Raw genomic sequence first — 27,031 nt, forward strand, 5'->3', positions numbered from 1 at the left:
GCCGCCGGCTTCGAAAAGGCAGCAGCCTGGCAAATATGCGAGCACGAAGGCAGGCAGGCAGAGACCCGACATCGTATGCGCACGTTGTGTGCGTCGCTGAGAAGTGGTGTTTTCCAATCACGAGCAGCTTCGTGCTGCGGCCCGTGCGCATCTCTTTCATAATAACGGACGTTTTTTGTGTGTTCGCCTTTGCAGCAGCGACAAAGGCAGCAACGGCAGCAGAAGCAGCAGCGCTCGCAACAAAATACAAAGAGGAGCTCATCGATCTTGCACTAGGGGCTTTTGTTTGAGTATACGCCGGCATGCATATGCCCTGCCTGTCAGGTTTGTTAGGATATTTTTCCCGTTTTGTATAGAATATTGTAGAAGTCCTTAAGGTAACAAAGCTACTTTGAGGCGTTTTCATAGTTTTACATAATAAAGATATACATATACATGTTTGTGTATAAAATATAAAATGTTTATTTGCATATGTATGTACGAATAAGGTATATACATATATATGTATATTAATGATAAGAAACTAATGTTACGAATATACTCTCTATACCTGGAAATTTCCAGGTGTGTATCATGAATGCATATGTTTGTATTTTTGTACTGCAATCTAAATGATCAGATTTTAGGAAAAAAGGCAAGCAGATCATGTTTATATGTAATATGCACTTACATATGTATGTGTATATTATTTTATGAATCCATAATGAAGGTTAGTGTATGTACATATGTAAATAAAGTAGATTTTTTTCTTTTCAAACGTCCATATACATATATTGCTTTATAATCTGCTTAAACTTTATCATTAACTCACTTAATGAAAATAAGAATATACGTGCTTAGTATTAAAGTGTTTGTCCACCCTAAGGAGCTTTCACTGTGCAGTTATACTAACAGCTCTCTGAGCCATGCCTAATGAACACTTAAGATCTGCCCCTTTTCTGGATGCCTTTAGGGCGTTTTAATATCGTGTATAGGGATACCGAAACATATATATTATTTTATTTTAGACTTTAAATAAAATATGAAAATAATTAGCTAACAAATGTACGTAATTAATGTGCTGAGCCCTGCAGCAAAGGTTCGCAACTTAAGAGTGCCGAAAAACGCGTATATCCAAAATCTTGCAGAGACAACTCCATTAGGGCGGCCCACATTTCGCTGGCAGGTGTAGCGAGTTGCAGCTTGATGTGGCAGGGGGTAAGAAGCATAAAAAAAGTAAAAATCATGAGGAAAGTTTTTTTTATTTTTGCATGGGCGCGTGGCTAGAGAGTACAGATCGGAGACCCGCATGTGGCAGGACATCGATCGATGACGCGTCGCATGTGCCACTGACTGTGGTGACTTGCCGCAGAGGGGAAGGGGAAGAGGAAGGGGAAGAGAAAGAGGAAGAGCAGAAGCAACAGCAATTTAGCATAACTGCGCGAATGGCACAGGCATCATTAAACACATTAACAGACACAGACACACACTCACATTCACACGCACACGCAGTTGCAGACTTGGCTAAGAGCTGGCAGGTGATGGCCAAGAGGCCGACAAACAGTTGCTGCTGCTGTTGCTGCTGCTTGGAATTGAATGACGGACAAATTGACAAACGGACGAGCCGAATGACGCTTGGGTAAACTGTACTGCGCAGCCGGCGTTCACTTTAATGAGTTTAACCCGTGCCTGCGGCCAAGCTGCTGGCCCCCCTGCTCCTCTCATGCTCTCCTCAGCTCCACTGCTGCTGCCAGTTAATTACAAAAGGATGCGCCGCCTGCCAGGATAACAGCTGCCTCGCTCGAAAGCCGCAACACGTAATGCCAATTGATTTGCGCAAAGCTCAGCATTGCCAGCGGCAGCTGCACAACTGGATCCTTGCCGATCCTGCTCAGATCGCTCAGACACTCAGAGAAATAACTGACAAGCAACTGAAGAGCTTAGCGTGTTCCGTTCACCTGAGTTGATATGCTAGAAATATATACAAAATGTTTTTCAATAGCTATGCATTATTCACTCAAAACTTTGTAGACTTTCTGTATGTATAAATATATTAAGACATTATTACTATTATTATTATTATTATTATTATTATTATTATACATGAAAGATAACAGTTTTATGGTATTTTATAGAACATTCTAGGGATGTTATGTTAAAGAATCAACTTTTCTTGAACTCTGTTCAATTCAATACGATTTCAATACGAGCATTCTAGAATATTTTAGAATATTGTTCTTTTATCTGGCGAAACAAAGACATAAATAGAGTTAAAATTGAATTAATTGAAAATATATTATTAATATTTAGTTTCTTACATAAGAAAAAACGGGGAAATGAATTGTAACGCTAGAACTTGGGAGTTTGTGAGAGTTTTTATTACGCATGTGTGTGTGCGCGCATTTCTAATGAACCGCATTGTCTCGCTCAAAGAAAGCACAACACACACACACAAGCACACTCGTACGCACATACCAAAAAAATCTCCTGAAACTAGTTTGCGTGGTCTTTGAGAGAAACCGGTAATATTTATGAGCCTAGCGCCCAAGGTTTCCCTTGCATCTTGCAAAAAAAAAAAAAAAAAAAAAAGAAAAAAGAAGGAGCAGAAGAAAAAAAATTCATTGAAGCGTTTGAAATTTTGTTTTGATTTTCCATATGGCATGGCCCCGGCAGAACTCCTAACGAACCATGGCAAATTGTCTAATCTGCCAACTGTCTTCACACCTTTGACGCGTCGGCATTTGGTTGATGGGTTACGCTTCGGCTTTCAGATTGCCTTTGGCTCGGGGTCTGGGTCTAGGTCTGGGTCTGAGTCTAGGTCTGGATTGCATATTACATTGTCGTTTACAAGCCACCCTATAACAGCACCCGATACTGCCCTCTAACCCAACAAATGGGCCATTACATGTCGCTTGACGAGCATTGAATGAGAAGAGGAAAAGTACACACGGCCCAAATGTTTAATTAATTGTTTGTAATTTGTTTATGTGTTCAAAGCAATTTATTTCGTCCTCTGGGTTAGCCAGGCAAAATGGTAGCACATCATTCAATTTATGATGTCGAAAACTGTAGTTAGCTCTGCGGATGGATGACGAAGTGCGGACAAGACTAGATTTTTGTCGATCGCTGTTCTCCCAAGGTAATGCTCATACGTGTAGTTCATTACCGGAGAGAGTTGTAAGTAAATAATTGTTCTTATTGGTTTATAGTTCATATTTATTGTGATCCTCAGAATTGATCTTCAATCGGATCTTCCGTGTAGACATATATGAGGGAGAGGAGCTATCTTGCTCATCTAGTTTTTGGTTTATTCTCGCATTGATATACATATATAAACAATACTCTAATAGTTAAAAGTAGTTATAAATAATTTGAATGTATAAATTGATTGATTACTTAGTTCTTACCCTTCTTATTTCTATTCTATTCTTATTATTTTCTCATGATTCTCAGGGATCCTCGAGGCGCTTGCTTCAACTACTACATATAGCTTCTCATGAAATTACTCTGAGATTCACGATGCGTGAATTTGAAGTGTTTCGCTCTTGTTGAGCTTTCTCAATAGAACACCCAAATATGTTTCACCCTTGCTTTAAGGCGCATAAAATATTTTACATAACAATAAAATTGTTAATTATTTTGAGCGATCTTGCTACACTTAAGGACCGAATCACCCCATTTGATATGACCGACCCAAGATCTTATATTTATATATAATAATTAGCATAATAATACAATTTGACTATCATATTTGTAGCGATCTGGCGACCATTGATATTATTTAATCAGCTCGAACTTCGATCCCTCGTCGATCAATGTGAATATAAGCTGATCGCCGGCTGCGCGTAACTCAGCGTGGCGACATCTTGTACATGTATGTGTGCATGTATGGCTGTATGCTATATACATACATACATATTTTTAATAAAGTTATAAATTTGTTCAAAACATAAACGTGACATTGATCTACAGCCGTTGGGTGAATCACAAACGATCTTGCTGATCTTTTTGTTTCTCACAGTCCGAGAACAGAAGGAAGTATTCTTTCAGTACTCTGAGACAGTTTGCGTAAATTTCGGCGATTTTATAAAAGCAAGAGCTACTTAAAGTGATCGCAGGGCAACTTTTTGATCACCAAAAAGCAAAAAGCAAAAAATATAAGAGAAGCATATCAAAGCAAATAAAATCAGACAAGAACAACATGTGAACGATTGCAAATTACAAGAATTGAAAGCAAGCAAGAGACCAAACTCTCTGTCTTTGTCTGTGTCTGATCGTCTGGCTGCGGGTCGGTTAATATCTGGCGATCAGGAGGACGCAATGGACCAGTTTACTTGAACTTTAAGTCATGCCCTAACGGATCAAGTATTCGCATTTTGTGACGGCCTCTGTAATATGTTTGCCAGCTCTACTCAGAGGAGATAATCAGTTGATTTACTCATCCTTTACATTATCGTGTATCATAGAGTGTGCTCTTTAAACTAGGCACTCTTTATAGTTAGCATTATGAAACTTGGTACAGTTGCTTCACAGCATATTAGCTAATAACTCTATCGGAATCAGATTGTCATTAGGCTAGATTGCCTTGAGCAGAATATGATGTATTACTAAATCATTGTGCTTTGCCCTATTTAAGTTCTAACATCAGTTTTTTCGCTTTATATTCCATCTGAAGAGCATTCGGTTTTCTGTGTTTGTAAGATAGTGGATCGTGTTTTTCTCTCAAGTTCCTTTTTTTGGACTCTTGGCTGGCAGCTGCTTCTTTTTGGTTTGTCGTCATTACGAAAAGGAAGCTAAAGACAAACGGATATGCGTTGCACATCAAGCAACTGTTTTTTGTTTTCTTCTCTTTGGGGCTTTTCACTTCTTGGCGTAAAATAAATTGTGCGACAGGTGCGACGATGTCGACAACTGGACCCAAAAAAAAAAAAAAAACAAAAAATAAACCAAAAAAAAAAGTCCGAATATAAACCAAAAAGTAACATTAACCGCAGAATCTGCTGCAAAGCTTTGGTTGCGCCTTACGTATGTGTGGGAGCGAAGCTTTCGATCCTTTGTCGATCTTCTTCGATCTTACAGCTGCGCATAATTGCCAAGCCTCGACTGCAACTGCGACTGCATTTACAAGACGCAGCTGTTACTTCCGCCTGAATGAGTTTTTAGGGTTTACTCAAGGTATCGGGGCAACGATTGTTGCTCTGGCTCTGGCTCTGTCTCTGGTTCGTCTAAGGCTCTGGCTTACAATAAGCTGGCTACTTAGACGCATGGCTCGTTGTCTTGATCCTTTCTCTTTCGCTCCAGCTCTTTCTAATGCTAATCCTGCACAGTGAACCGGAGCAGCTCGCTACCTGCCTGTTGGCTCTGCTCTCGATCTTATACTCCCGCTTGCGGGTGCTCAGACATCCTATTGAATTAATGTGCGGCATTAGCAGCCAACAGGTTTGCGTCTACTGCGCCAGCAGACATCGACATCCTTTGCTTATTTTGTTTTTGGCCTCTTACTAGGAAAATCCCGCAACGATCGTGGCACGCATGGATCATGCAACGTTTTAGGGTTATATACACTTTTCGGGCACGTAGCCCAGCGAGAATATTAGCTCAAAATAACAGGTGTTGACTGATTAGTTTCAATGGATCTTCGCGGGTGCGATCGACAGATCCGAGGATCGGCCCTGCAATGCCTGGCGGCACGTATCAAATTGATGACTGATGATCGACTATGTGGCCTATGTAGCGATTGCCACCTGTACGAGAATACAACTTTGGGTACAGTTGCGATCGCTTCGGCCGTTGCTCATGGCAGATGTTTGCATATCGCATTGAAGATCACCACACACACATACACACACACTCACATATACACACACAATTCTTTTCAAAAGCAAATACTCGTTGTGTGCTGTCCATGGACCTGCAGCTGGCCGAGGCCTCATATTTTGCATTTCGAAAATGCAAACAACAAGCGAAACGAAACGCAACGAAAACAACATTTTTGCCAAATACAAAAGGATCAGTCGCTCACAGACAAAGGGCATCCTGCTGCAGCCAGGACATGCCGCGTTAGCCGAAAGTCCTGCATTTCCGTTGATTTATTATTCTGTTCCATTGATTGATCTACAGCGAAATTTACTTGCGGCTTAAGCAAAACACAAAAGAACAGCCCAAGACAGAGATAGTTCAAATATGTATCTATACCTCGTATTATCTGTTGCACGGGATCTTGCGCAAGCGGATTTTACATTTCATTTACCACGAGCACTGGTTTTCGAAGATCGATTGATTCGTTGTTCGCTGGGAAAATGAATTTGTCAGAGTTTTCCTTGCAATTTTCCCAGACTCAATTCGCTTAAATCATTACCGAAGATCTTTATAAGAAACTGTTAGTGCATTCAGGCATACTTGTCCAATATTCAAACTGTTGTATATTTTTTAATGCAATCAAAAGTCGCTCTACTACCCTCAAGTATATGATACAATTAATTAAAGCGTAATATATATTTTCGAATCTCTCGATCGTATACCAGATCAGCGTAGCTTACGATCATTAGCACAAATGATGTTTATATGGTACTATATAAATGGATCTTTGGGCGTCAATGAACTTTCATACGAACGTATCCACACGATTTCAGGCAGAAGATCGGAGCAGTGATCGCTGATCTTCGACAGATCTTTGACTCTGTTTGCGATGCCAGGTTCGATGTTTGCTCAACAAAAACAAAGCCCAGGGTAAAAATGTAACTGAAATTGTGTTTACACTTACCTGAAAGCAAATCAAGCGTGGATTGAGATCGCTTTTATCTTCAATAACTTATTTTTCAAGTTCATTTGGCCAGCAGCATCCTTTTGCTGCAATTCCACAAAATGTTTATGAGATTTTATAAAAAACAAGAGCATAAAAAAAATTAAAAATTAAGCGAGCTTTTGGATTTTGTTCCTCTTTTGATTTAAAAACTTCCGGTTGTTTTTTTAGAGCGCTCGTAATTTGATCTGTTTATGCGTTAAGATATTCGCATAAAGTTGGCAAAAACAATAATGGCAAAAAAACACAAACGACAGCTGAACGCAAAGCTTGCACGTGCAACGTTTACGAATCAAAGAAACAAAAGAAAGATGTAGAAAAAATTAGTATTTGCAACAATTAAACGGAAACGTCACAAATCTCGTTTGTTGCATTTCCCAACAAGAGACTACAAATTTCAATATGAATGCATATAGCCTAGGGCAAAGAAATATATATACATGCATACACACATACATATGTGTATGTATATGCACTTACATATAGGTGTATAATTATGGCTGTTAGTTGATCTTCAGGAAACTCGCAAGACACAAAGGCGCATTGCATTTGCAAAAAGGCCTACCCAACTCAAAGACGACAAGGATAAGGACAAGGGCAAGGACAAGGACATGGGACTGAGCCAAAGAACAACAAGGGCAAAAGAAGCTGCGCAAAAACAAATATGAAATGAAAAAAAAAAAGAAAAATAAAAGCGTGAGAATTCGTTTGCTCACGACGCAGTTCCACATTTAGCAGCGGCAACTTTTTGGGGATAATCACAGCATCCTTTGGGCTAAACCACCCCATTTTACGTTGTCCTAGTGGGCCAATGCGTAACATTTGCCATTCCATTGGGGGTTGCATAAATTATAAATCAAGAGCACCAATTCAAGTGCGTAGTAGCGAAACTCCTTTGATTGCTTTTTAACAAATTTTACGCGTTTTTATTTTTTTTAAATCTCATATTAGGTACAGTCTCTGCTTTGCTCTTCTCTGACCTCTGTTTTTTTCTGTTCTTTCTTATCTATGTTGTCTTCACTTTACTCTTTTCTCTATTCTATCTTCTTCCTTTTCTGTCTTCCATTTTCTTTCACCTCTCTTCTGATTTCTGTGTGGCGTCTTCTATATTCTTTCTTTTCTCTTCTCTCTTCCCTTCAATTATATTCTATTCCATTTAATCAGATCTCCAGAATATAATAGAAAAACAAGAAATTCCTCTGGCATTATCATTTTCCGCAGTGTATGTCAATTGTTTGGCAATAAGACCAACCCCATGGCGAATCGGTAAACTGGAACCCTGTTTGGAGATGAGTTACGCATAGCAAACAATAGGAACATGGCACAATAATTGTACCAAAATTTCGACTTCGGCTTTGGCTGAAAGGAATGCGCAATACAGTTTCCTACTCGCATTTCAATGGCAAAGATTATGCGTAGCAAGACGAAGATGGCAATCAACAAGGAAACTCTTAGATTCCATATGTGTGTGTGTGTGTGTGTGTGTGTGTGTGTGTGAGTGCGTAATTATTATTTTTTACGATTGGGGTTGCGCGGCTGCCAACAATCCCAATAGGGTTGGCCCAAGCTCAAGGGCAGCCCGGCTGACAAAGGCCAAGGGACCCTAACTAGAGCAGATCTCAAACAATAGGACTAACGCAGAGGCGAGGATCCAGATTATGAATTAATAATCAAGTTGGCTATAATAATGCCATAACCTTGAGGCTAAGGTAAATAATAATTAAACCACACACACACACACATATATATGCAAGTAGGCACACGTGTTGCTGCCACCAGAAGTTGTTGCCGAACGGGACAGTCCTGGGCAGAATCCAAATGGAGTACAGCTGCCACTCAACAACGTCTTGTAATACCCTCGAGTTATCGAAAGTGTTTCTTCAAATAGGGTATGATGCAGTTATGATAAAGGTGTACATCTGATTGGGAGGGACTGTATAGGACTTATATAATTATATAGTACTTTATAGTGCTTAAAGTACTATATTACTGCTCTCTTTAGCCAAGTCAATATATTTATTATAATAATTCCTTTGTCTGTCTGTCTGTCATTAAGAATTAGATATTCGTAATATGTATATTAATATTTTTAATGTTTCCCTCATAACTTTTAATTTCTCTCTCTTGATTCAGAGATCAATTTAACTGAGTTCCTGACATGGATAATATCTGATATGTCTAGTGAGAAGGTTCTAGAAGCACAAGCGGAATGAGTTATATCTAAGACAAATCAGTAGTTCTAAATAAATAAATAAGACACAAACATTTCTTAAGATCTAACGTAACTCATAGTTGTGCAGAGGGTATCCCCTGGTCAGTCAAGTCAGGCTAGAGCATTGTGACTTGTTTTCTTTTTGAGCAGCTGCAACAGCTGTCAAGGAGTGAAACCACGTGCCAAGGTGAGTCAGCAGCAGCAGCAGCAGCAGGAGGCAAAGCTATTATCCTGGCAGCCATTTTGTGTGGCGCTTAACTTGAGCGAGTCGGCAGCAAGGAGCAGCTGCTGAGAACACGATCACACCAAACACATTTATCTCTGTGGCAACCAGTTCGACGCCCTAAGCTTGCAGCAAGTCCTGCCTGTCAGTTGCTTTGTCCTTTCAGAAAAAGCTGTCGGTTCCAAAAGAACAGATGTTATGTATTTCTTTAATTCTTTTTTTTTTTTTTTTGTATTTTTTTTTTTTGTTATTTTGTCTCCTGAGCGAACGTGTTTCCAAACATGATTTATGGCTGAGCTGCTTTTGCTTCCACTGATGCTGCTGCTGCGGCTGCTGCTATTCCAGTAGATTTTTCTTAGAGCATTGTTTGCCATTGACCAGCTGCCTGGGTCTTATGTATTGGGTCTCGTGTGCCTTGCGTCTTATGTCTTGGAACTGGTTTCTCCCGATCTGCTACGCTTTTGTCTCATTTTTATGGCGTGTTATGATTTCGTATTACAATTAGCTAGACAAAAGGCACGCTGCCTAGTTCTATGCTTAAAGAGCCGAGGCCGCATTGTCTATAAATTTTGTTATTTTGCAGCCGCATTAAACTTGTCACAATTGTGCAGTTAAGTAGACATTAGAATGTGCTCCGAAATGTGAGCTCTTCATTAGCCGGCTGCCAGGCTCTCTACTTTTTGGCCATAATCATAAAAGTCAGGCGAACATGAATCGCTGTGGCATGCAACGCCTCCCGGCAGCACTTAAGACAAATAACTTACACACCTATCGACAGGCCCAATGGCCGGGGGCGTGCGCGTCTGCGCTCTTCGTTTAGCTTGACGCATTTTCAATTAGTTTTAAATCAGAACTAATTGAATTCATTTTTAGCCTCCACATCGCATCCCATCTATGCAATCTTATCTTAACAGTTATGATGGTCTGCATGGCAAGCCGGTACAGCTAGCTAGTGTTTTGGCATTCTATGCCGAAAATTTATTGACAAAAATTTGCAACACAGATTGCATAGGGAGTCCACCAGGAAGCTGCATGACCAGTAGCTTGGCGCGTAGGTAAGAGGCAGCCAGCAGTCAGAACCTGCCATCGGCACATGTGAAATCTATGACCATAGCTGTGCATAATAAATGGAGCACTTGCGCACCGGCTGGAGGCTTTGGCTGCGGCGGCGTCGACTCATGCAAAGCGACAGGTAAATGGCACACAAAAAGGTTAGCAAAACTGAAACCATAGGCAGGCGAATGGCGCGCTGCAAATGGAGCGCAGTCTGGTTCAATTTGGAAGCATAGCTTCCGTGCAAACAAGTGGCGCTGTCTGCAACAACAATTCCAATAACTTAAAATGGGCAACATGCCACTACTTTCTTTTGCTTAGCGAATTTGAATTTAACTGATCGTTAACCAGACAGGAGCTGACTGGTACAAAACTATATAATGAGAGAATGTTTACGATTAACAGAAATCTCTTATCACTAACATAAGTATTAACGTTGGAATTTCAATCGATATATCGATAAGTTGGGATATTCTTGCATGGCTCTACAGAGACAGATTTCGCTAGGCCAGTCTATGATGGAAGAGTACAAATACTTCACTGACGACACATGAATGCCTGCGGAGAGATCATGATGTGAACATTTAAAAAATATTCTTCCAACATCCTTTAAATTGATTTTAAAAGTAGCCGTACTAATTTCGTTTAACATATGTTTAGAATACTCATTTCAAACATGATTGGGCATATTTCTTAACAACAGTGGCTTTTGTGACGTCATGCGCCAAAAGAGCGCAAAGCCGCATACCTTTACGTAACATCCTTCATCTGCATTCAGCTGTGCTCGTCCATTTTCTGTAATCAAAATCAATTGAAACTAATCAAGACGACCGATAGCCGCACGAAGAGAATAAAAGGTGGAAAGCTATCTGGTAATTGGACCTAAGCTTCACCAGTCGTAAAAGGTAAGCGATAGTTATAGATAATGTGAAAACTGATAAGCGACAAGCGCTTGCCGGTACAAACAGCACTGACATTAACATTGATTTGTTGCCAAAAGCAGGTAAAAACCAAAGAAACATGTTCCGAAGGCTTAGTTCTTTGAAGGTCAGCAGAATGCGTGGTTTCTCCGCGCTGGTGCAGACCAAAGCGCTGGTAAATGGAAATTGGATCGATTCGAGCAGCAGACAAACTTTTGAGGTGAAAAATCCAGCCACTGGTGAGGTGATTGGCAATGTGCCCGACATGACAGTGGAGGATGCACAGCAGGCCATTGATGCCGCCAAGCAAGCGTATGAGTCCAAGGAGTGGCGTGCACTAACCGCCAAGGATCGGTCTAATATGCTCAAAGTAAAATAAATTGAAAATGGTACGCCATGAGTTATGTATTAAATACCTCTTATCTCTTGCAGAAATGGCACGGCCTTATTGAAAAGCATGCCCAGGAAATCGCCGAAATCATGACAGCCGAGTCTGGCAAACCAATCAATGAGGCCAAAGGCGAGGTCGTCTATGGCAATGCGTTTGTCGAGTGGTTTGCCGAAGAAGCCCGTCGCATCTATGGCGAAATTGTGCCCAGTGGACAGCCAAATCGCGAGGTGATTGTGATGAAGCAGCCCATAGGCGTGGCGGCGCTAATAACACCCTGGAATTTCCCATTGGCCATGATAACACGCAAGGCAGGAGCTGCTTTGGCAGCTGGCTGCACTGTGGTCGTCAAGCCATCGGAAGATACGCCACTGACAGCGCTCGCTGTGGCCAAACTGGCCGAACAGGCGGGCATACCCAAGGGTGTGATCAATGTGGTGACCACCAAGAAGGCCGCACCAATCGGTGAATTATTCTGCAAGAGTCCCGATGTGCGTGGCATTAGCTTCACCGGTTCTACCCAGGTGGGCAAGCTGCTCTTCCGCAATTGCGCTGACGGGATTAAGCGTGTGTGCTTGGAGCTAGGCGGTAATGCACCGTTCATAGTCTTCGATTCGGCCAATGTGGACAAGGCAGTGGATGGCGCCATGGCATCCAAGTTCCGTAACTGCGGACAGACCTGTGTCTCGGCGAATCGCTTCTTTGTGCAGGAAGGCGTGTATGATAAGTTTGTGACAAAGCTGAAGGAACGCGTCGAAGCGCTTAAGATTGGCGATGGCAAGTGCGGCGATGTGCAAATCGGTCCGCTGATCAATAAGATGCAGTACGACAAGGTCAGCGGTTTTGTGGAGGATGCGCGCAACAAGAAGGCCAACATCATAGTTGGAGGCAAGGGCCTGCAGGAGGTGGGCGATCTCTTCTATGCACCCACAATAGTCACTGATGTGCCAACGTCGGCGCATATCTATACCGAAGAGGTCTTTGGACCCGTGGTGTCTATCATCAAATTCAAGGATGAAGCGGAGGCGGTGCAAAAGGCAAACGATACGCAACGTGGCCTAGCAGGCTATTTCTACAGCGAGAACCTGCAACAGGTGTTCCGTGTGGCCAAGCGGCTGGAGGTGGGCATGGTGGGTGTGAATGAGGGCATCATTTCTGCACCAGAAGCGCCGTTTGGCGGTGTAAAGGAGTCGGGCGTGGGACGCGAAGGATCCAGTCACGGCATCGACGACTACGTGGATATCAAGTACATATGCATGGGTAATTTAAAATATGACTAAACTTCCCATTACGCACGCGCTATAGCTTTAAAATGCAGTCTTCCACAAAAACGCTTGTATGTTGTAAATTCCAATTCAAATTATTATATAAATGTGCACAAGAAAAATAATATTAATATTAAAGTTTTAAATTTACGTTAATGCATTTTTGTCAGCATTCAGTTGTTAAATCATATCGCTCCACCGCCACATGCTTAACAGAGCTTTTATACTATTAACAGAATTCGGTATTTTCTCTTTTTAGTACCATTCGCATAGTGTGCGCATGGTCACACTTAGTCCCTACTGTCTACACAAGTGCTGTTTTGCTTCCAAGTGTAATTTTTTTGAAGCAATGTCCGATAAAATTGTAAGTAAAATGCTAATTGGAGTGATAGAAAGCAATAATTATGTTACAAGGTAGAATTGAGTATTATACAACTGTATACTCGAAGAGTAGATAGCTGACGCCATGCTGTGCTTTCTGATCGTTTCAAAACGCCGGCATATAACATTTTCGCCAACGCTCTGTTGCAGTTGCTAGAAGAAAATTTCTTATTTTATTAAAATTTTTGTATTAATTCTGCACCGGTTATGCGGGAAGTGTAGTGAATAATGGAGAATCCGTCGATGAGTACGGTCAGTGCGAATTCGTTGCCACGGTGACGCCGGACAACAGACACGACGCAGGACAGACACACAAACAAAGGTACAATGACTTGTAGATTTTGCAACCAAAGCCACGGACCGATAGAGGAGGCGCTGCGGTGTATGCATACAATCGTATATTTTTGTGGCCATGACAGTGAGAACCTTTTCTCTTTTTGGCACAGTCCTATCGCATATATTTACATTTTGTGAGCAATGCCAAAAAATACGATATTTGGTACGAATTTGTTTTCCTGTTGCAGTTAAATGCGCGGTTTCATGTCGTACAGTTCCATACACCAAGTTTAAGGCCTTTTAGGCTAATCCGAGTAGCTCAAGCTACGCTTAACAACAACAACCACAGCAGCAGCAGGCCAAGACAACAGCAAGAACACCATGGCCAGCGCTCCTTTGCTGCTCGAGCAATTCATCTACAAGAAACGAAATTTCGTTTATGCCTTTGTGCGGCATCGTCTCTTTACGTTATGTAAACAATCGGTGTGATCGATGCATTATTCTATTAAATTTATGCAGCACCTAACCAGCCTTTAAATGTGCCGCTTGAATTACAGCTTATACGCGTGCAGTCTGCGGAGGGCATCAAACGCATCGAGATCTCGCCAAAATCAAATCTAAAACAGCTTTATGACAGCGTACAAAATGTGCTCAAGGTCGATGGCTTTGGTCTTTTCCTGGAGCGGAACTTCGCCACAGAGCTACACGCAAGCGGCAGCCAGCTGGTGGGCAGCGCTCTCAAGCATGGCGACATGGTCTATCTAAAACAGATTGCGGGCACTTCATCACGCGTGAGTTTATAAATCCTATGTGCTATATTCCATATTAATATATTCTGATTTATAGCGCACGAGCACCACAGCGATTGACAATATGTCGTTCAATAGCGCTAAGTTATCCACTGATAGACTTACTAACAGCTTACGTCCATCCATTGATGTGATCGAGGATGAGGTGGATCAACAGTTGTTTAAATCGAGTGGCACCATTAAACGTGAACGCGATAGTAAGCTGTAAGTTGATTACAGCCGAAGTAAAATTATTTTATAAAAGAATCCCAATATAAATTACTTTTCTCATTTAATTTGCATAGTTGCCATCACAATGCCAATGGTCGTTGCGTTCATTGCTCTCCGTTGGAACCATATGACGAGAATTATCTGAAGGAACATAATATCAAGCACTTGTCCTTTCATTCGTACATACGCAAGCAAACTTCTGGCATGGATCACGGAAAGTATTTTGTATTCGATGACATCAATTGTCGCATCAAGCCCGGCTGTCGGGAACATCCACCATGGCCCAAAGGCATTTGTTCCAAGTGCCAGCCATCGGCTATAACACTCAACCGTCAAACCTATCGTCATGTGGACAATGTTATGTTTGAGAATACTAAAATTGTAGAGCGCTTCTTAAATTATTGGCGTACCACGGGCCATCAGCGCATGGGGTGGTTGTATGGCACCTATGAGCAGCATACGGATGTGCCACTTGGCATACGTGCCAGAGTGGCGGCAATCTATGAGCCGCCGCAGGAATCGTCTCGTGATTCAATAAACATCTGTCCAGATGAGAACGCCGATGAAGTGGATGCCGTAGCTAAAGCACTAGGACTTAAAAAGGTGAGCAATCATAAATTTCTAAGTTGCAATTTTTAACCATATTATTATTTTATTTATAGATTGGCTGGATCTTCACGGATCTAATTACTGAAGATGCTAGCGCTGGCACTGTAAAACAAATACGTGGAATTGAAACACATTTTCTGACCGCTCAGGAGTGCATTACAGCGGGTGAGCTGCAGAATCGTCATCCGAATCCATGTAAATATGCCACAAATGGCACGTTTGGCTCTAAATTTGTCACAATTTGTGTAACTGGTGAGTTTAGCTTAATGATTATAAGTAGTTATGTATATATAAATATAAAAACATTTATATTTATACGTTGTGCGTTTGACAGGTGATCAAACCAAACAGGTGCACATGGAGGGTTACGCTGTTTCCGCTCAATGCATGGCTCTGGTTCGTGATAATTGTCTAATACCTACCAAGGATGCACCCGAACTCGGCTATGTGCGAGAATCGACTGATAAACAATATGTCCCGGACGTTTTCTATAAGGTATGTAACATATATGTACATTATATAATATAAGTAGATTGTTATCAATTGCGGTTCATTCCAACAAAAATTTACTAGTCAGCACTGGATTATGGTTTTAATGAGATCTTAAACACGAATCGAGTTTCCTAAGTTAAAGTAGGAATAAAACGAATCAAACAATATGTTTTTGGAATAACATTATTGAATTTATTGAACTGTAGACATAAAGAATTAAAACATGGGATTAGCTTCGTATATATATGTATATATTCATTTTGTTTGGCATATTTATTATTTGATGCGTTTGTAAACTTCTAATCGATCTCTTTCTTGCGTCTTTACAATCCGCATTTGATATACTAAATAGTTTTTGGTTTTAGTTTTTCGCAGTGAGCTGTTTTTTTGTCTTTTTGCTCAAAGATTGTCGTAGGAATTCGCCGATATTTTATATTTCGTGTGCAAGCTTGTTTAAACATTTAGACATTTTGATATTATCTTCGCATTTTAAGTGTTGGTAAATGCTCGAGGAAGGATAAAGTTTTTGAAATATTCATTTCAAGTAAGTTTAATTAAATGAAATTAAATAATTTTGATTATAAGCATAATACTTTTAATGTTGCGCTTTTATTTATTCATCTATGCGATCATTTACCTTCTTCATTAGACATCGTTTTAAGCAATTATGCATTGAGCTATTCATATAATTTTATTTTTCTTTGGCTTTCAAAGTTCTGTCGTAAAAATAAAATAACACAAATCGCTTGTTTTTTCTTTTTGTAAGTCTTAGATTGATGTTTGAATATTTTTATTAATATAAATATATATATATAAAAAAAAGTTAAGAGCTTGGAATGTTAATTTATCTTAAATATGAGTTTATTAATATTTATAATAACTTCTTCAAATTTGCTATTAATCGTCCATCGATTTTTGCTTCAAATTGCATTGTATTAAGTTGCAATATTCAATATTATTCAATATATCAATATTAATTAAAATTTTGTTTTGGCCTTCACTTTGCGATTTGTTTGTGGATTATTTATGATCATTTTTAATTTAAATTTGAGATACCCTGTAATCAAGAAATACATTTTACTAATATTATGTGTATGCTCAAAATTTGTATAATTAGTTCTCTTTTATCTCAAATATATCATCAATTATATATACCAAGATTTTCAAGATTATCAAGATTTTCCGAAAATAATTTCGTTTAGATTTAAATCCCTGTAGACATAAAAGATTTTCTCAAAATGTGTATTCCAGTTCCTAGAAGTTTATGACTTCCTTTAAAATTGTATTGTAAACTGATGACGGAATGAGTCACCTGTATACTTGTTTAAAATTTCTGTAAAGGTTTCTTAAAAAAAAAAAAAAATAAGAAAAACCTCCAAAAGTTGTGTATAGCAAGTATATGTGAATTTTGATGCATTTCGATATCTTCGGTAAAGTACATATCAAATTAACCGCTTATCACTACACGTCTTGAGTTATTTTGTAAAATTGAACTCAATTAAAAAGAGTAGATTTTAATTAATTTTGCAAAAGTTAATTTTCATATTAGGTTTTCAATATTTTTACTAGAATAGCATACTGGAAAAATTGTTCAATTCTTTTTGATAGAGATATGTGGCTGCTTTTTAGCAAGCTAATAGAACTTTGTACTTAAGTATTTTTATTATTCAGAAATTCACCATTCATTAATATTTCAACTTCCATTTGCGAATATTATTAGACACATAACACAAATATTTATAGACGATTAAACACATCAATGACATTTAGATATTTTTTTAATATATACATATTTCTAATATTAGTAATTGCTCGAACATAAGCACATTTGATATCTACATCAAAATTTTATACCAATTTTTGTCAGTTTTCTTTTTAAAACGTCAAACGGTATTCAAAGAACTAAATAATGTTGTAAATGAACTTTAAATCAGAGTCCAGTTTGAATATATAAATTCGTAATATTTTGCCATTGAGCATTCAATGTTCATGTTGCAAAGTACTTTGACTCTGACTTGGATGGTTTGCAGTTGCTTTGACAAAGTTAATTCTAACCTTTTCAGACCTTTTTAGCAATAATTTGAATACCTTTGTTTCACTGCCTTAAGCAGCTTTGTATTATTATTGTTCATTGACAATTTGTTGGTCTGTTGTGTTTGTTTGTACATAACAAATATTCTTCACGGATTGTTTCGATTCGTTCGTTTTCATCTCTATATAGTATTGTATTTTTTTTTTCGTATTATTAGAAGGTTCTTTTAAAAACTGTGCCACGGGTGGTGTTAGTTCATATAAGGGAATACAATTGTCTTTAGGCTAAACTGTCTGGGCTACCACATAACTAATTTTTTTCGAAAGTACCGACCCCATATACACCACAATCCTTGATAGAAATGCTCACCGTCGGATTTCCATTAGCATCGCCTGTGCTACCAATTTTGTCCAGCACTTCGATACCATCAATAATAAAGCCAAATATGGCCGTGAAGGTCCGTACATCATTGATCACCATGCGGAACTGGCTGCCCACAAACCCGTGGTTGTCATATCGCTGCAGACCCCGGCGCATGCCCACGGCGCCTCGCTTGGCTGGCAATCCGGTCTTATCTGGCATAAAGAAGCGCTCCTCGAGTGCTGAATAGCCTCCACGACCATTCTGCAACTCAAAGTCGCCTGTGGTGATGCTCTCATTGTTCCAGACCTGAAATACGCTGCAACCTTTGTACCCAAAGCCGCGATGGTGCACGATGAGCGAATGGAAATTCTCTGCCATTCGCGGGGCAACATTGGCGCACACTTCGATTAGGATGCGACCTATCGCTTTTCCTGACATTTCCATGTCTAGAAAGTAAACGGGATTGCGTGCAGATGAGGGGGTGGGACTGAATTCCACTGCGTTCATCGGAAAAATGGGAAGAACCGGGAAACTGTCGCCTTGAGCGGCGTGTGCTGCATTTGCAGCGGCTGCCGCTGCAGCAGCTGATGTGCTGGGCAAGTCGAAGTCAAAACCGGACTGCATGTTCGGTTGCTGATTTTGGGTTGGAAATGGCTGCACCTATGTGCAGTCATTGTTGTCAATCATTTGGGGTTTCGGAAGTTGCATTTTTTAGTCGCTCTGCTGCTCTAACATGGTTCGGGCCAGATTAATAGTCGGCGAAACAAACTGCAAGCCCTCATGCATCAGGACAAATCATGTCTAACCCAACGAGCAGTCGCTTCGCACAGCCGGAGCAAATTATATGCAGGCAGTTCGTCTTAACAGTAAGTAAGTTTGCATAGGTTGCAGGTGAGAAGATTCCAGTTCTCTTGGTATTCTCATAGTGTTACTGAATGTAGAGAGAAAAAGAGAACAATAGATTGTGTATTACCAAGCTTACCAAGTTGATTACAATGAACAGATTTTAGTAGTTAGTTGATGAAAAATGATTGGAATATATGTAAAAAAAAACCGCAATTATATATTTGAAAACCCTTCTTTCTATCTGGTATATTAAAAAGTTAAGAAACAGGTCTGCTTATTGCTTCAGATGGAATATATTAATCTATAGAAGAAGCTATTTTCCAAACAAACAAAACAACATTTTCTACCTATTGTCTATTAAGTGATTTTGTATAAAAGCAAACACTTCCAAGTATTTCTAATAATTTTACTCATATAACTCTCTTCTATTCTCCCGTCCGTCTCTATTCTTGCTCAGTTAATTTAATTTTCTGCTGCCATTTTCAAGAAGGCTCTCACAAGTTGGGCTCCTTAAAAGTGCCCGACTAGCAAATACTCTAATAAATATTAATAATAAAAAAAAAAAAAAAATATTATTTATACTTTCGACTTATCTGAAATGTTTTCTGATGAAGTTTTCTGTTGCAGCGTATTGCATTTGCTATATATTTATTCTTCCCAACTTTTTAAATTTCCATACAGCTCGATATCTCTGGGTAATCACCAATCAAATTCATTTTGAGCTTTGCAGAAGAATTTTCCCTTTTGTAAGCTAGAGATAAACTGTGCGACAAATATTGCATTCGAAAATAAAAGCTAAACAATGAATATTGTTAATATTTAAAGCTTTAAATGAATGAATGAATGAAAAGCCAGCCCTGCAAATTAGAATCGATATGCCACGTCTGAATGCGTTTCAATTTGGATTTAGTTTCATTGTCATTGTCATTGCCTAGGACAAAGTTTTCATTTTTGCATTGACTCGCAGGTACGTGGGCAGTGTTCGCATCTGTGTGTGCTCAGATCTGATTGCCCTCAAATACAAATGATGGTATTTGCCTACGGAATGTGTTAATGCATAAATATTTGCTCAAGAGAGTTTTGATTTTGTTTCTTTGTATTTAGCAACTAGAAACTTCGTCTTTGTGGTTATTAGCTTAAATGCATAATGTCATTTTCATAGCACTTCTGAAGTTGGTATTGAAATGGAATACAATCATTAATAACACAGTTGTATCATCAGATCATCGTCTTTGTGGTTATTAGCTTAAATGCATAATGTCATTTTCATAGCACTTCTGAAGTTGGTATTGAAATGGAATACAATCATTAATAACACAGTTGTATCATCAGATAAGCACAAAATGATGTCTAGTAGGATTTTATTTTAGTTTGAAATTTCAAATCTATATTATTCATATTTTCACATATAGCTTTTAACAACTAAGGTCCTGTTTAATAAGACATCTATCAGCATTAAGTTTAATGAATGCTGCTCTTGACGTTTTGACTAATTCTGAGAATCGCCAGAATTTGTGTGCTTGCGTGTATGCGTGTATCTGTGGTCGCTGTTCCGTTGTTTTCCGTCAATCAAAAATCGCCACCACCACCGCACGGCTCACTAATTATTTGCTAACTACTGGAAAGTCACACGGGCATTGGCTAAATGATGGCCAACGGGTTCTACAAACATGAGTCGAACATATTAAGTCAAATTTTTATCATCATTCAACTTAATTGGACCAATTAAGAGCTTGGGGCTTGCCTAATAGTTAAAGTAAATGCGAGTCTCCTCTAGATATTTTATGATATTTTTAACAGTACCCAAATTAGCTGCTATATATGGAAATTCATATAATATATGAATACTAAAATTTACGAATTGATTTTCAATGAAACATTTAATGTATTATTAACTTACAGTGCATATATTGCCTGAAACTGCGTATTTCTTACTTCTTAAATAGAAGCAAAACATTCGAATATATAAAATACATATTATATTTCGCATCAAACTTTCAATGTTAATTAGTCCCAAGAAACTTGGAAAACTTTATTTAAAATTACGCAAGTGTTTTTCATGCCAAAAATTACACTCACCTCTTGCTGAAGCAGCATTTAATTTTAATTTTGTATGTTTATATTATTATTATTTAAATTTTATCTGCAATTTAGCGCCCTACTTACGCTGTAATAGTCACTTTAAACTGTATTTTATTTTACTCTCTATGTTCCTATTTTTAGTTATTATTATTATGTTTTTTTTTTTTATTAATTTTATTTTATTTATTAATATTTTTTATATATTTTGTTTCTATTTTTCTGTTTGACTGCCTAATTTAAACCACTTTGTATGCACTTGCAGGACGCCAACACTTTGAATATTTTACTTTTCACTTTTACACTTTTTTCATGAATATTCTTTGCTTTAATGTTTGATCTTTGCACTCGGCTATTGTCTTCGCTTTGAATCTCTTGCTCTCGCTGTTCTTTCTCGAATTGTTGATGTTCGTCTATTTTCTGTAGGTTCTGTGCTTGCTGCTGGCAGCGGCGGGCTTTGAATGCTGCATTACTGATTTGCCAACTGCTGGCGTAGACGCGGGGTGGCTTGGCGTGTTGCTGCTGATATGTGGGCGTTGCACTGGCAATAGCCGTGGAGTATCGCGGGGAAGAAGCTGGTGTTGCAGCTGTCGACGCAACCGCTGTCCAAAACATTACTAATACTACTGCAGTTGTTTCGATTGCCAAGCTGGCTGAGCATGTTAACAGTCGTTCAAAACACACTGAGATAATTCTCGTTGTTATAGTTCCAGTGAAGCGCGCTGTTGCATCGCTGTATGTTTTCTCGTGTCCAATGGGAAGGTGCGTCTCGTTCGGAGTCTCGTTGACAAGTGCAATGAGTGCAGAGTGCAGCGCTCGCTTTTATAGTCTGCCAGGCTGGGGGAGCGAAGGAGCTTTCGCCTGGATCTTGCTCTCTTAAATTTGGCTGAGAGAGAGCGCCCTTTGCATGCTGCTGCTAGCTATGCTTTAGGCTCAAGGTCAATGTCAACTGTAGCTGCATTCTTCTGCTTCTACGCTTACGTTCCCGCACACCCACACACACACAGCCAAGCATCGTCCCTCATTTCGTATTGCTCCCTCTCACTGATTCAATTTATGCTCTGTTGTCAATTTACCATGTTTGATTAGCCAATTCCGGAAATGTCCTGTGTCCGACTGTGCGGGCACGCAGTTTGATTCTTGTGTCTATGGCAAACATTTTTCACTTTACCTACTGCATTCCTTCTTTTTTGTGTGTGTGTGTTGTTCAGCAATAAATTGGCTTTAGTAAGCAGAGATCTCAACTGCTTTAGCTCCTATGACAGTGCGCGTGGGACTATGAGCTCATGTAGGGTTGGTTTACTTACTGAGTTACTTACTTAATGACTTGATTTACGGCTATATATGAACAAATATGTATTGACTTATACGAACTCCAACAGTTCATGCAAAATTCATTAATTTTTGAACTTTCATTTGGCTTTGCATGTGTTAGGCGCCTAATACAATATGACATAATTGTATCTGGCATGCATAAGACGTGATGCAGACAGACGCATGAAGCTGACAATCTCAGCTCACCTGAGGTTTCTAATCAAACTGCATGAGCCTGGCTAAGGGAGCTGCTACATGTGCCTGCAAAAAAGGCTATCAATGGCATAATCCTGCTTTGTGACGGGCCACATACAAGCTGAACGCTTGCATAGGTCGCTTATTGCGGTGCTTGGTCAATAAAGTGCGTTCCAATTGGGAAGAGATGGACATTGCTGAGCGCAAGCATTCATGTCATCACAACTTGGACTGCAGAGGTCTCATATGATGCCCCAAAGTGCAACAGAGCTTTCAATAAATGCTACTATGCCAACAGATGTCAATATTTATCCAAGTTACTTTATGCGATCGATGAGGTTGAACCTCTTTGAGGGATAGGTCCACCGTCATCGATCATAGAGTCATTTGCATAAACGTTAACATGGCAAAGGATTTCTTGAGTTGCAATTAAATGTGCTCCGTTGCACTCTCGGCTAGCTTTAGCCAGTGCAGTCCTTGTGCAGAGTGAGTTGATGCCGGCCATATGTGTACGCCCATTGATTCCCAATTGCAGCGCACTTTATTGACCAAGCACCGCAATAAACGTTCAATATCACAGAGCAGTTTGTTGCTTGTTATACTCATTCACGAAAGTGAATCAGTATATTGGTTTTGTGCAATGTCCGTCTTGCTGTCCGTCCGTCTGTCCGTCCGTCCGGCTGTCCGTCTGTCCGTATGAACGCAATCTATTTCGGCGCTATTGAAGCTAGAGACTTGAAATTTGGAACACATACTCGTGTATATCTCCGATTTATAAAGTGTTAAAATTTTCCCAATCCGCCCACTAGGGGCGTGGCAAATCGGAAAATGCATTTTCCGATATACCAGAAATCATGTTTGTTGAAGAGCTAGAAAGCTGAAACTTAGTATGTAGGTCCGCGTTGACCACCCAAGATCACAAGCTATGGCGGATATATCTACGCCCATTGGGGGCGTGGCAAATCGGATAAAACTGTATCTCCTAAAGTTGTAAACCTAGAATGCTGAAATTTTGCACGTCAGCTAATGGTATGATTCTATAAAGTCTGAAGATAAATTATAAGTCTACGCCCGTTGGGGGCGTGGCAAATCGGACCTGAAGATATAGTGATTTTTTAAATTCTCCTATATTTTGGACACTATTGATGGCAGAGACCTCAAATTTTGTATATATACTCGGACTGATCACCCAAGACCAAAAAGTTTTGTCGGATATATGTCCGCCCACAGGGGGCGTGGCAAACCGCAAAAGTTTATATCTCCTAAAGTATAATAGCTAGAAGCTTCAAATTTGGATAGTTGAGTTACTGGTAGCCTCCTCTATCGATTCCCCAAAAATAATTTTTACGCCTCTTTAGGGGCGTGGCATATCGAAAAATACCCTGTAATTTTCACATTTTTTTAGGGTAAGCATTCAAACTTTGCAGTTAGGGTAACGTTATCTCTTTCTAAAAACTGACAAAAAATGAGGTGTCTACGCCCAGTTGGGGCGTGGCAAATCGGAAAAACCTGTATATTCTACAGTATTAGAACGAAACTTAACTACTAAATTGTTGATGGGATGTGAATGAGTATTCCGCAGTCGGTAACGCCCGACTGCAACGTTCTTACTTGTTTTTCGTATGTTTACTTGTCTGTGTCCTTTTTCATGAACATATTTAAAATTGTAATATAGTTATTTAATTGCAGCCCCAAGCGGAATGTCAGTTAATAAATCTAAATGATTAAGAAATTATTGCTGAATATTTTACCTGGTTTTAATTAATGTATTCGTATGTGATTAACAGCCATGGCCCAGCGTGTGACGTAAACGCTAAAGTGCAAATTGTCAGCACTCCATTTGAAACCGCAAACCTACCTACCCCTTCACACATTTTGAGGTGAGCTAACTAGCTGCAGGAGTTGCAAGCGACTGTAACAGTCAAAAACAGATACGTCAATTCAGGGAAGCTTGGGCCTTGGTTGGCAACCACAGCGTGAGAGTTTGCTGCTTAATGGGTCTGAGTGCACCAGTGCTGCAAGAGATTATGGCCTCACAACCAAAAGAACTAAACATTTTTCTGTCACACGAAAATTGCTTTCATAGTTGAATTGTAAATGATCTTTAGAAATTTTGAAATGATGAGAAAACCTGACCTTGACTGGCTTTGCATTGATTATTTACTATGATTCTTTGGCAATCTCTCGAATTTCGCTAACTAGTTGTATAAGTTGTCGCTTTCTTTTCTTTTAAAAATATGTTGCAGCTTTTTGTCTTACTGCACATATAGCCTTAAGTGGTCACCTATTTTACATGTGCTATAAAAGGCAAGAGTGTCATCAAGGGATTCGACTTCAGTGGCATTCGGAACTAGGACTTCGACTCTTTCATGATTATGCATATGTGGCTAATCGTAAAATGAATTTTCAATATATCAAATGTCCTATTAGTTGAAGTAGAGAGTTCGAATTTGAATTGTATTCAGTGGACCCTCGGCTCGTCAAGCGAAAGGTTCGTTAACTGAAACCACAAAATTTAATTAGTGCCAAAAAATACTAAAACGGGCAATGGACAGCACTATAATGTGCATTCGGGTTCTCGTTTTTTATCACAGACAGAAATACAATTATTATTTTCATATTTTTTGTTGGTCCTTATGCGTAACATTGTTTGTTTCCGAGGCGTTCGTTAACCGAGGGTCGATTGCATTGATAGCCCATGATTAAACGTATATAGCAGATATATCTGCGGCCACTGGACGCGTAGCTTTGTAGTGCAATGCCCTTCGATAGGGCGTAACACTTTTCGATCGTTCACTAAAATTTAATACATGCGTAGCTTCGATACATTTTGTGGCATCCACAGGAAAGATTCATACAAACGCTTGAAGCGAGCCTATTGCTAAAGCACAAAATGAGAAGAGGGTATCAGGCAGTCGTATGCGCCCGACTTCAAAGTTCTTCTAGTGGCTATGCTTGTGCCCTATGCACCAAGCTGTTGCATGTACATACACCACGACTGTGGCTGAGTGAGGGTAATTGACTGTAAGAGAGTGCGCTCTTAATGCAGTTCGTTTCCTCTTAAACAAAAGCTTTGCTCTCGCTGCACTTTCACACTAAGCATGTGCATTGGCTTAGCTTGTAAGCTATCGTTTAAGTTCCGTGATTGCGTTTGACCCAATGACCTTGATGTTGCCGCAACGATTTTAGTTACGTCTGGGACGCGCACACCGGAAGTCGGTCTGTTGCCGAGCAAAGCAAACAGGTGGAAAAAGCTTTGCACATGTCACTTCCTCTCGGGGATGTAGGTCAATGAGCCAGGCCAGTAGTGCAAGAGAGGGCGTTGCATGTATAAAGTTCATATTCCCCATAAGTGAACTCAGTAAATTCAATTTCTTCATCAATTTATTCAGTTTTTCTCTTGATTTCTTACAAAAATAGTTGTTGTTTGCTTTTTTGGTTTCAGGAGAAGGATCAATATGGCAACGAGGTGCAACGGCTGGCTCGTCCGCTGCCCGTGGAGTATCTGCTAGTTGATGTGCCCGCTTCGACACCGCTGCAGCCGCAATTCACATTCACCGAGTACGACAAACGCCAGCCATTCCCCATCGAGAATCGCTATATCGATGGCCATCTGCAAGACTTCAATGCGCTGAGCAACTACCTGTCCGCCTGGGGTGAAGAAGACTTTCTCGAGGCCATCTCGGACTTCCATTTGTTGGTCTACTTGTACAAAATGGACATGTTGCCATTGCGCCAGCATATGGGACCGCTGCTCGAGGCGGTGCGTTCCAAGAATCCTAACAAGGCAGCTGAATTCAAAACTGATGAAGTCTGGAAACTGCTCGAATCGCTGGTCCAGGCCAGCTCGACTGGCGGGTAAGTGCAGAGCCCATACCCTTACGCTTCTTTAATCATGCTAATGTTCGTCCTCTTATGTTTGTTAATTAGTGGAACGACAAGCTATCCCAGTGGTGCAACAGCTAGCACAGGTGCCGCTGGTGCCGATGCCATGGATCTAGATGCCAACACATGGACCTGCAGCCACTGCACCTTCATCAATCGCGGCGAGTTGAACTCCTGCGAAATCTGTTCGCTGCCGAGATAAGGATTCAATTAGTTAAAAGCGTGCTCCAGCCGTCAGCTAAGCGCGACGAAAAATTCTGGTGTTAAAACGAAACTAAAGATTCAATCATACTTACTATACATATAAATAGCAGAGGGGCACTTGGATGCAGTGAAAGCCAATCGAAGGCGTGGCAACACAAACTCATCGCATGCCGTACGCGTTCTCTATAAATGTAATCTTGTATAAGCGTTTTAAAAGAAATTTAATTTATTTCTAAATAAATTTAAATTGTTGAGTATACAACAAATGTGCAGATTTCCGAGGCTAATACATATATGTATACTCCCTAGAAATTTTCTTCAAGAAAAGACGATTGATAGTAAACCGTAAATCCTTGTTTAAGAAACTAAACCTTCTAATCCGCCTTTATTTGTGGAGTAAATCACATATATATATCGGAATAATAATAATAATCCATATATTTTCATATATATATATATGTGAAACACCTGGATATATATATATATATATCAGC

General features: G+C 39.8%; 3 protein-coding genes across 8 annotated transcripts; 2 read left to right on the top strand and 1 right to left on the bottom strand.

Annotated features, from left to right (window-relative positions):
• Window positions 1–10,853: 10,853 nt before the first annotated feature.
• Ssadh (succinic semialdehyde dehydrogenase) lies at window positions 10,854–12,992 on the top strand. Of its 2 annotated transcripts, none has more exons than XM_018000004.2 (3): window positions 10,854–11,174; window positions 11,270–11,559; window positions 11,622–12,992. In XM_018000004.2, exons 2-3 carry the CDS (start codon window positions 11,290–11,292, stop codon window positions 12,855–12,857), a joined length of 1,506 nt encoding a protein of 501 aa, XP_017855493.2. In that variant the 5' UTR covers window positions 10,854–11,174; window positions 11,270–11,289; the 3' UTR covers window positions 12,858–12,992. The 2 variants fall into 2 exon arrangements, with proteins under 2 accessions (XP_017855493.2, XP_017874991.2); XM_018019502.2 differs by having other exon boundaries at window positions 10,856–11,174; window positions 11,273–11,559.
• Window positions 12,993–13,074: 82 nt separating this feature from the next.
• Npl4 (nuclear protein localization 4) lies at window positions 13,075–26,803 on the top strand. 3 transcript variants are annotated; one of them, XM_089470703.1, is made up of 8 exons: window positions 13,075–13,206; window positions 14,057–14,290; window positions 14,346–14,512; window positions 14,593–15,121; window positions 15,181–15,379; window positions 15,462–15,622; window positions 25,894–26,306; window positions 26,379–26,803. In XM_089470703.1, the coding sequence occupies exons 1-8, from the start codon at window positions 13,123–13,125 to the stop codon at window positions 26,533–26,535; spliced, it is 1,944 nt and encodes a 647-aa protein (XP_089326829.1). In that variant the 5' UTR covers window positions 13,075–13,122; the 3' UTR covers window positions 26,536–26,803. The 3 variants fall into 3 exon arrangements, with proteins under 3 accessions (XP_089326829.1, XP_089326833.1, XP_089326826.1); XM_089470707.1 differs by lacking the exon at window positions 13,075–13,206 and adding an exon at window positions 13,242–13,256; XM_089470700.1 differs by lacking the exon at window positions 13,075–13,206 and adding an exon at window positions 13,736–13,982.
• Window positions 15,801–21,177, bottom strand: LOC149270518 (uncharacterized). Of its 3 annotated transcripts, none has more exons than XR_016270403.1 (3): window positions 20,940–21,177; window positions 16,775–18,945; window positions 15,801–16,676 (listed from the first exon to the last, which is right to left on the bottom strand). XR_016270403.1 is itself a non-coding variant. In XM_089470848.1 (3 exons), exons 2-3 carry the CDS (start codon window positions 18,636–18,638, stop codon window positions 16,656–16,658), a joined length of 639 nt encoding a protein of 212 aa, XP_089326974.1. In that variant the 5' UTR covers window positions 18,639–18,945; window positions 20,940–21,177; the 3' UTR covers window positions 15,801–16,655. The 3 variants fall into 3 exon arrangements, 2 of the variants coding, with proteins under 2 accessions (XP_089326974.1, XP_089326964.1); XM_089470848.1 differs by having other exon boundaries at window positions 18,021–18,945; XM_089470838.1 differs by having other exon boundaries at window positions 15,801–18,945.
• Window positions 26,804–27,031: the final 228 nt, after the last annotated feature.

The sequence above is a fragment of the Drosophila arizonae genome, chromosome 2 (genome assembly GCF_054131065.1).
Source record: "Drosophila arizonae isolate 15081-1271.41 chromosome 2, UAZ_ARI_1.0, whole genome shotgun sequence".
Lineage (NCBI taxonomy): Eukaryota > Metazoa > Arthropoda > Insecta > Diptera > Drosophilidae > Drosophila > Drosophila arizonae.

What these genes read in the sequence shown, in the direction of transcription:
- LOC149270518 (XM_089470838.1), bottom strand. Translation starts at nt 18,638, where the DNA reads ATGCAGTCCGGTTTTGACTTCGACTTGCCCAGCACATCAGCTGCTGCA.
- Npl4 (XM_089470700.1), top strand. Translation starts at nt 13,881, where the DNA reads ATGGCCAGCGCTCCTTTGCTGCTCGAGCAATTCATCTACAAGAAACGA. An exon ending in TTGCGGGCACTTCATCACGC is followed by an intron (nt 14,291 to 14,345) that starts GTGAGTTTATAA and finishes TCTGATTTATAG; the next exon opens with CGCACGAGCACCACAGCGAT. An exon ending in TCCCGGACGTTTTCTATAAG is followed by an intron (nt 15,623 to 25,893) that starts GTATGTAACATA and finishes TTTTGGTTTCAG; the next exon opens with GAGAAGGATCAATATGGCAA.
- Ssadh (XM_018000004.2), top strand. Translation starts at nt 11,290, where the DNA reads ATGTTCCGAAGGCTTAGTTCTTTGAAGGTCAGCAGAATGCGTGGTTTC. An exon ending in ATCGGTCTAATATGCTCAAA is followed by an intron (nt 11,560 to 11,621) that starts GTAAAATAAATT and finishes TATCTCTTGCAG; the next exon opens with AAATGGCACGGCCTTATTGA.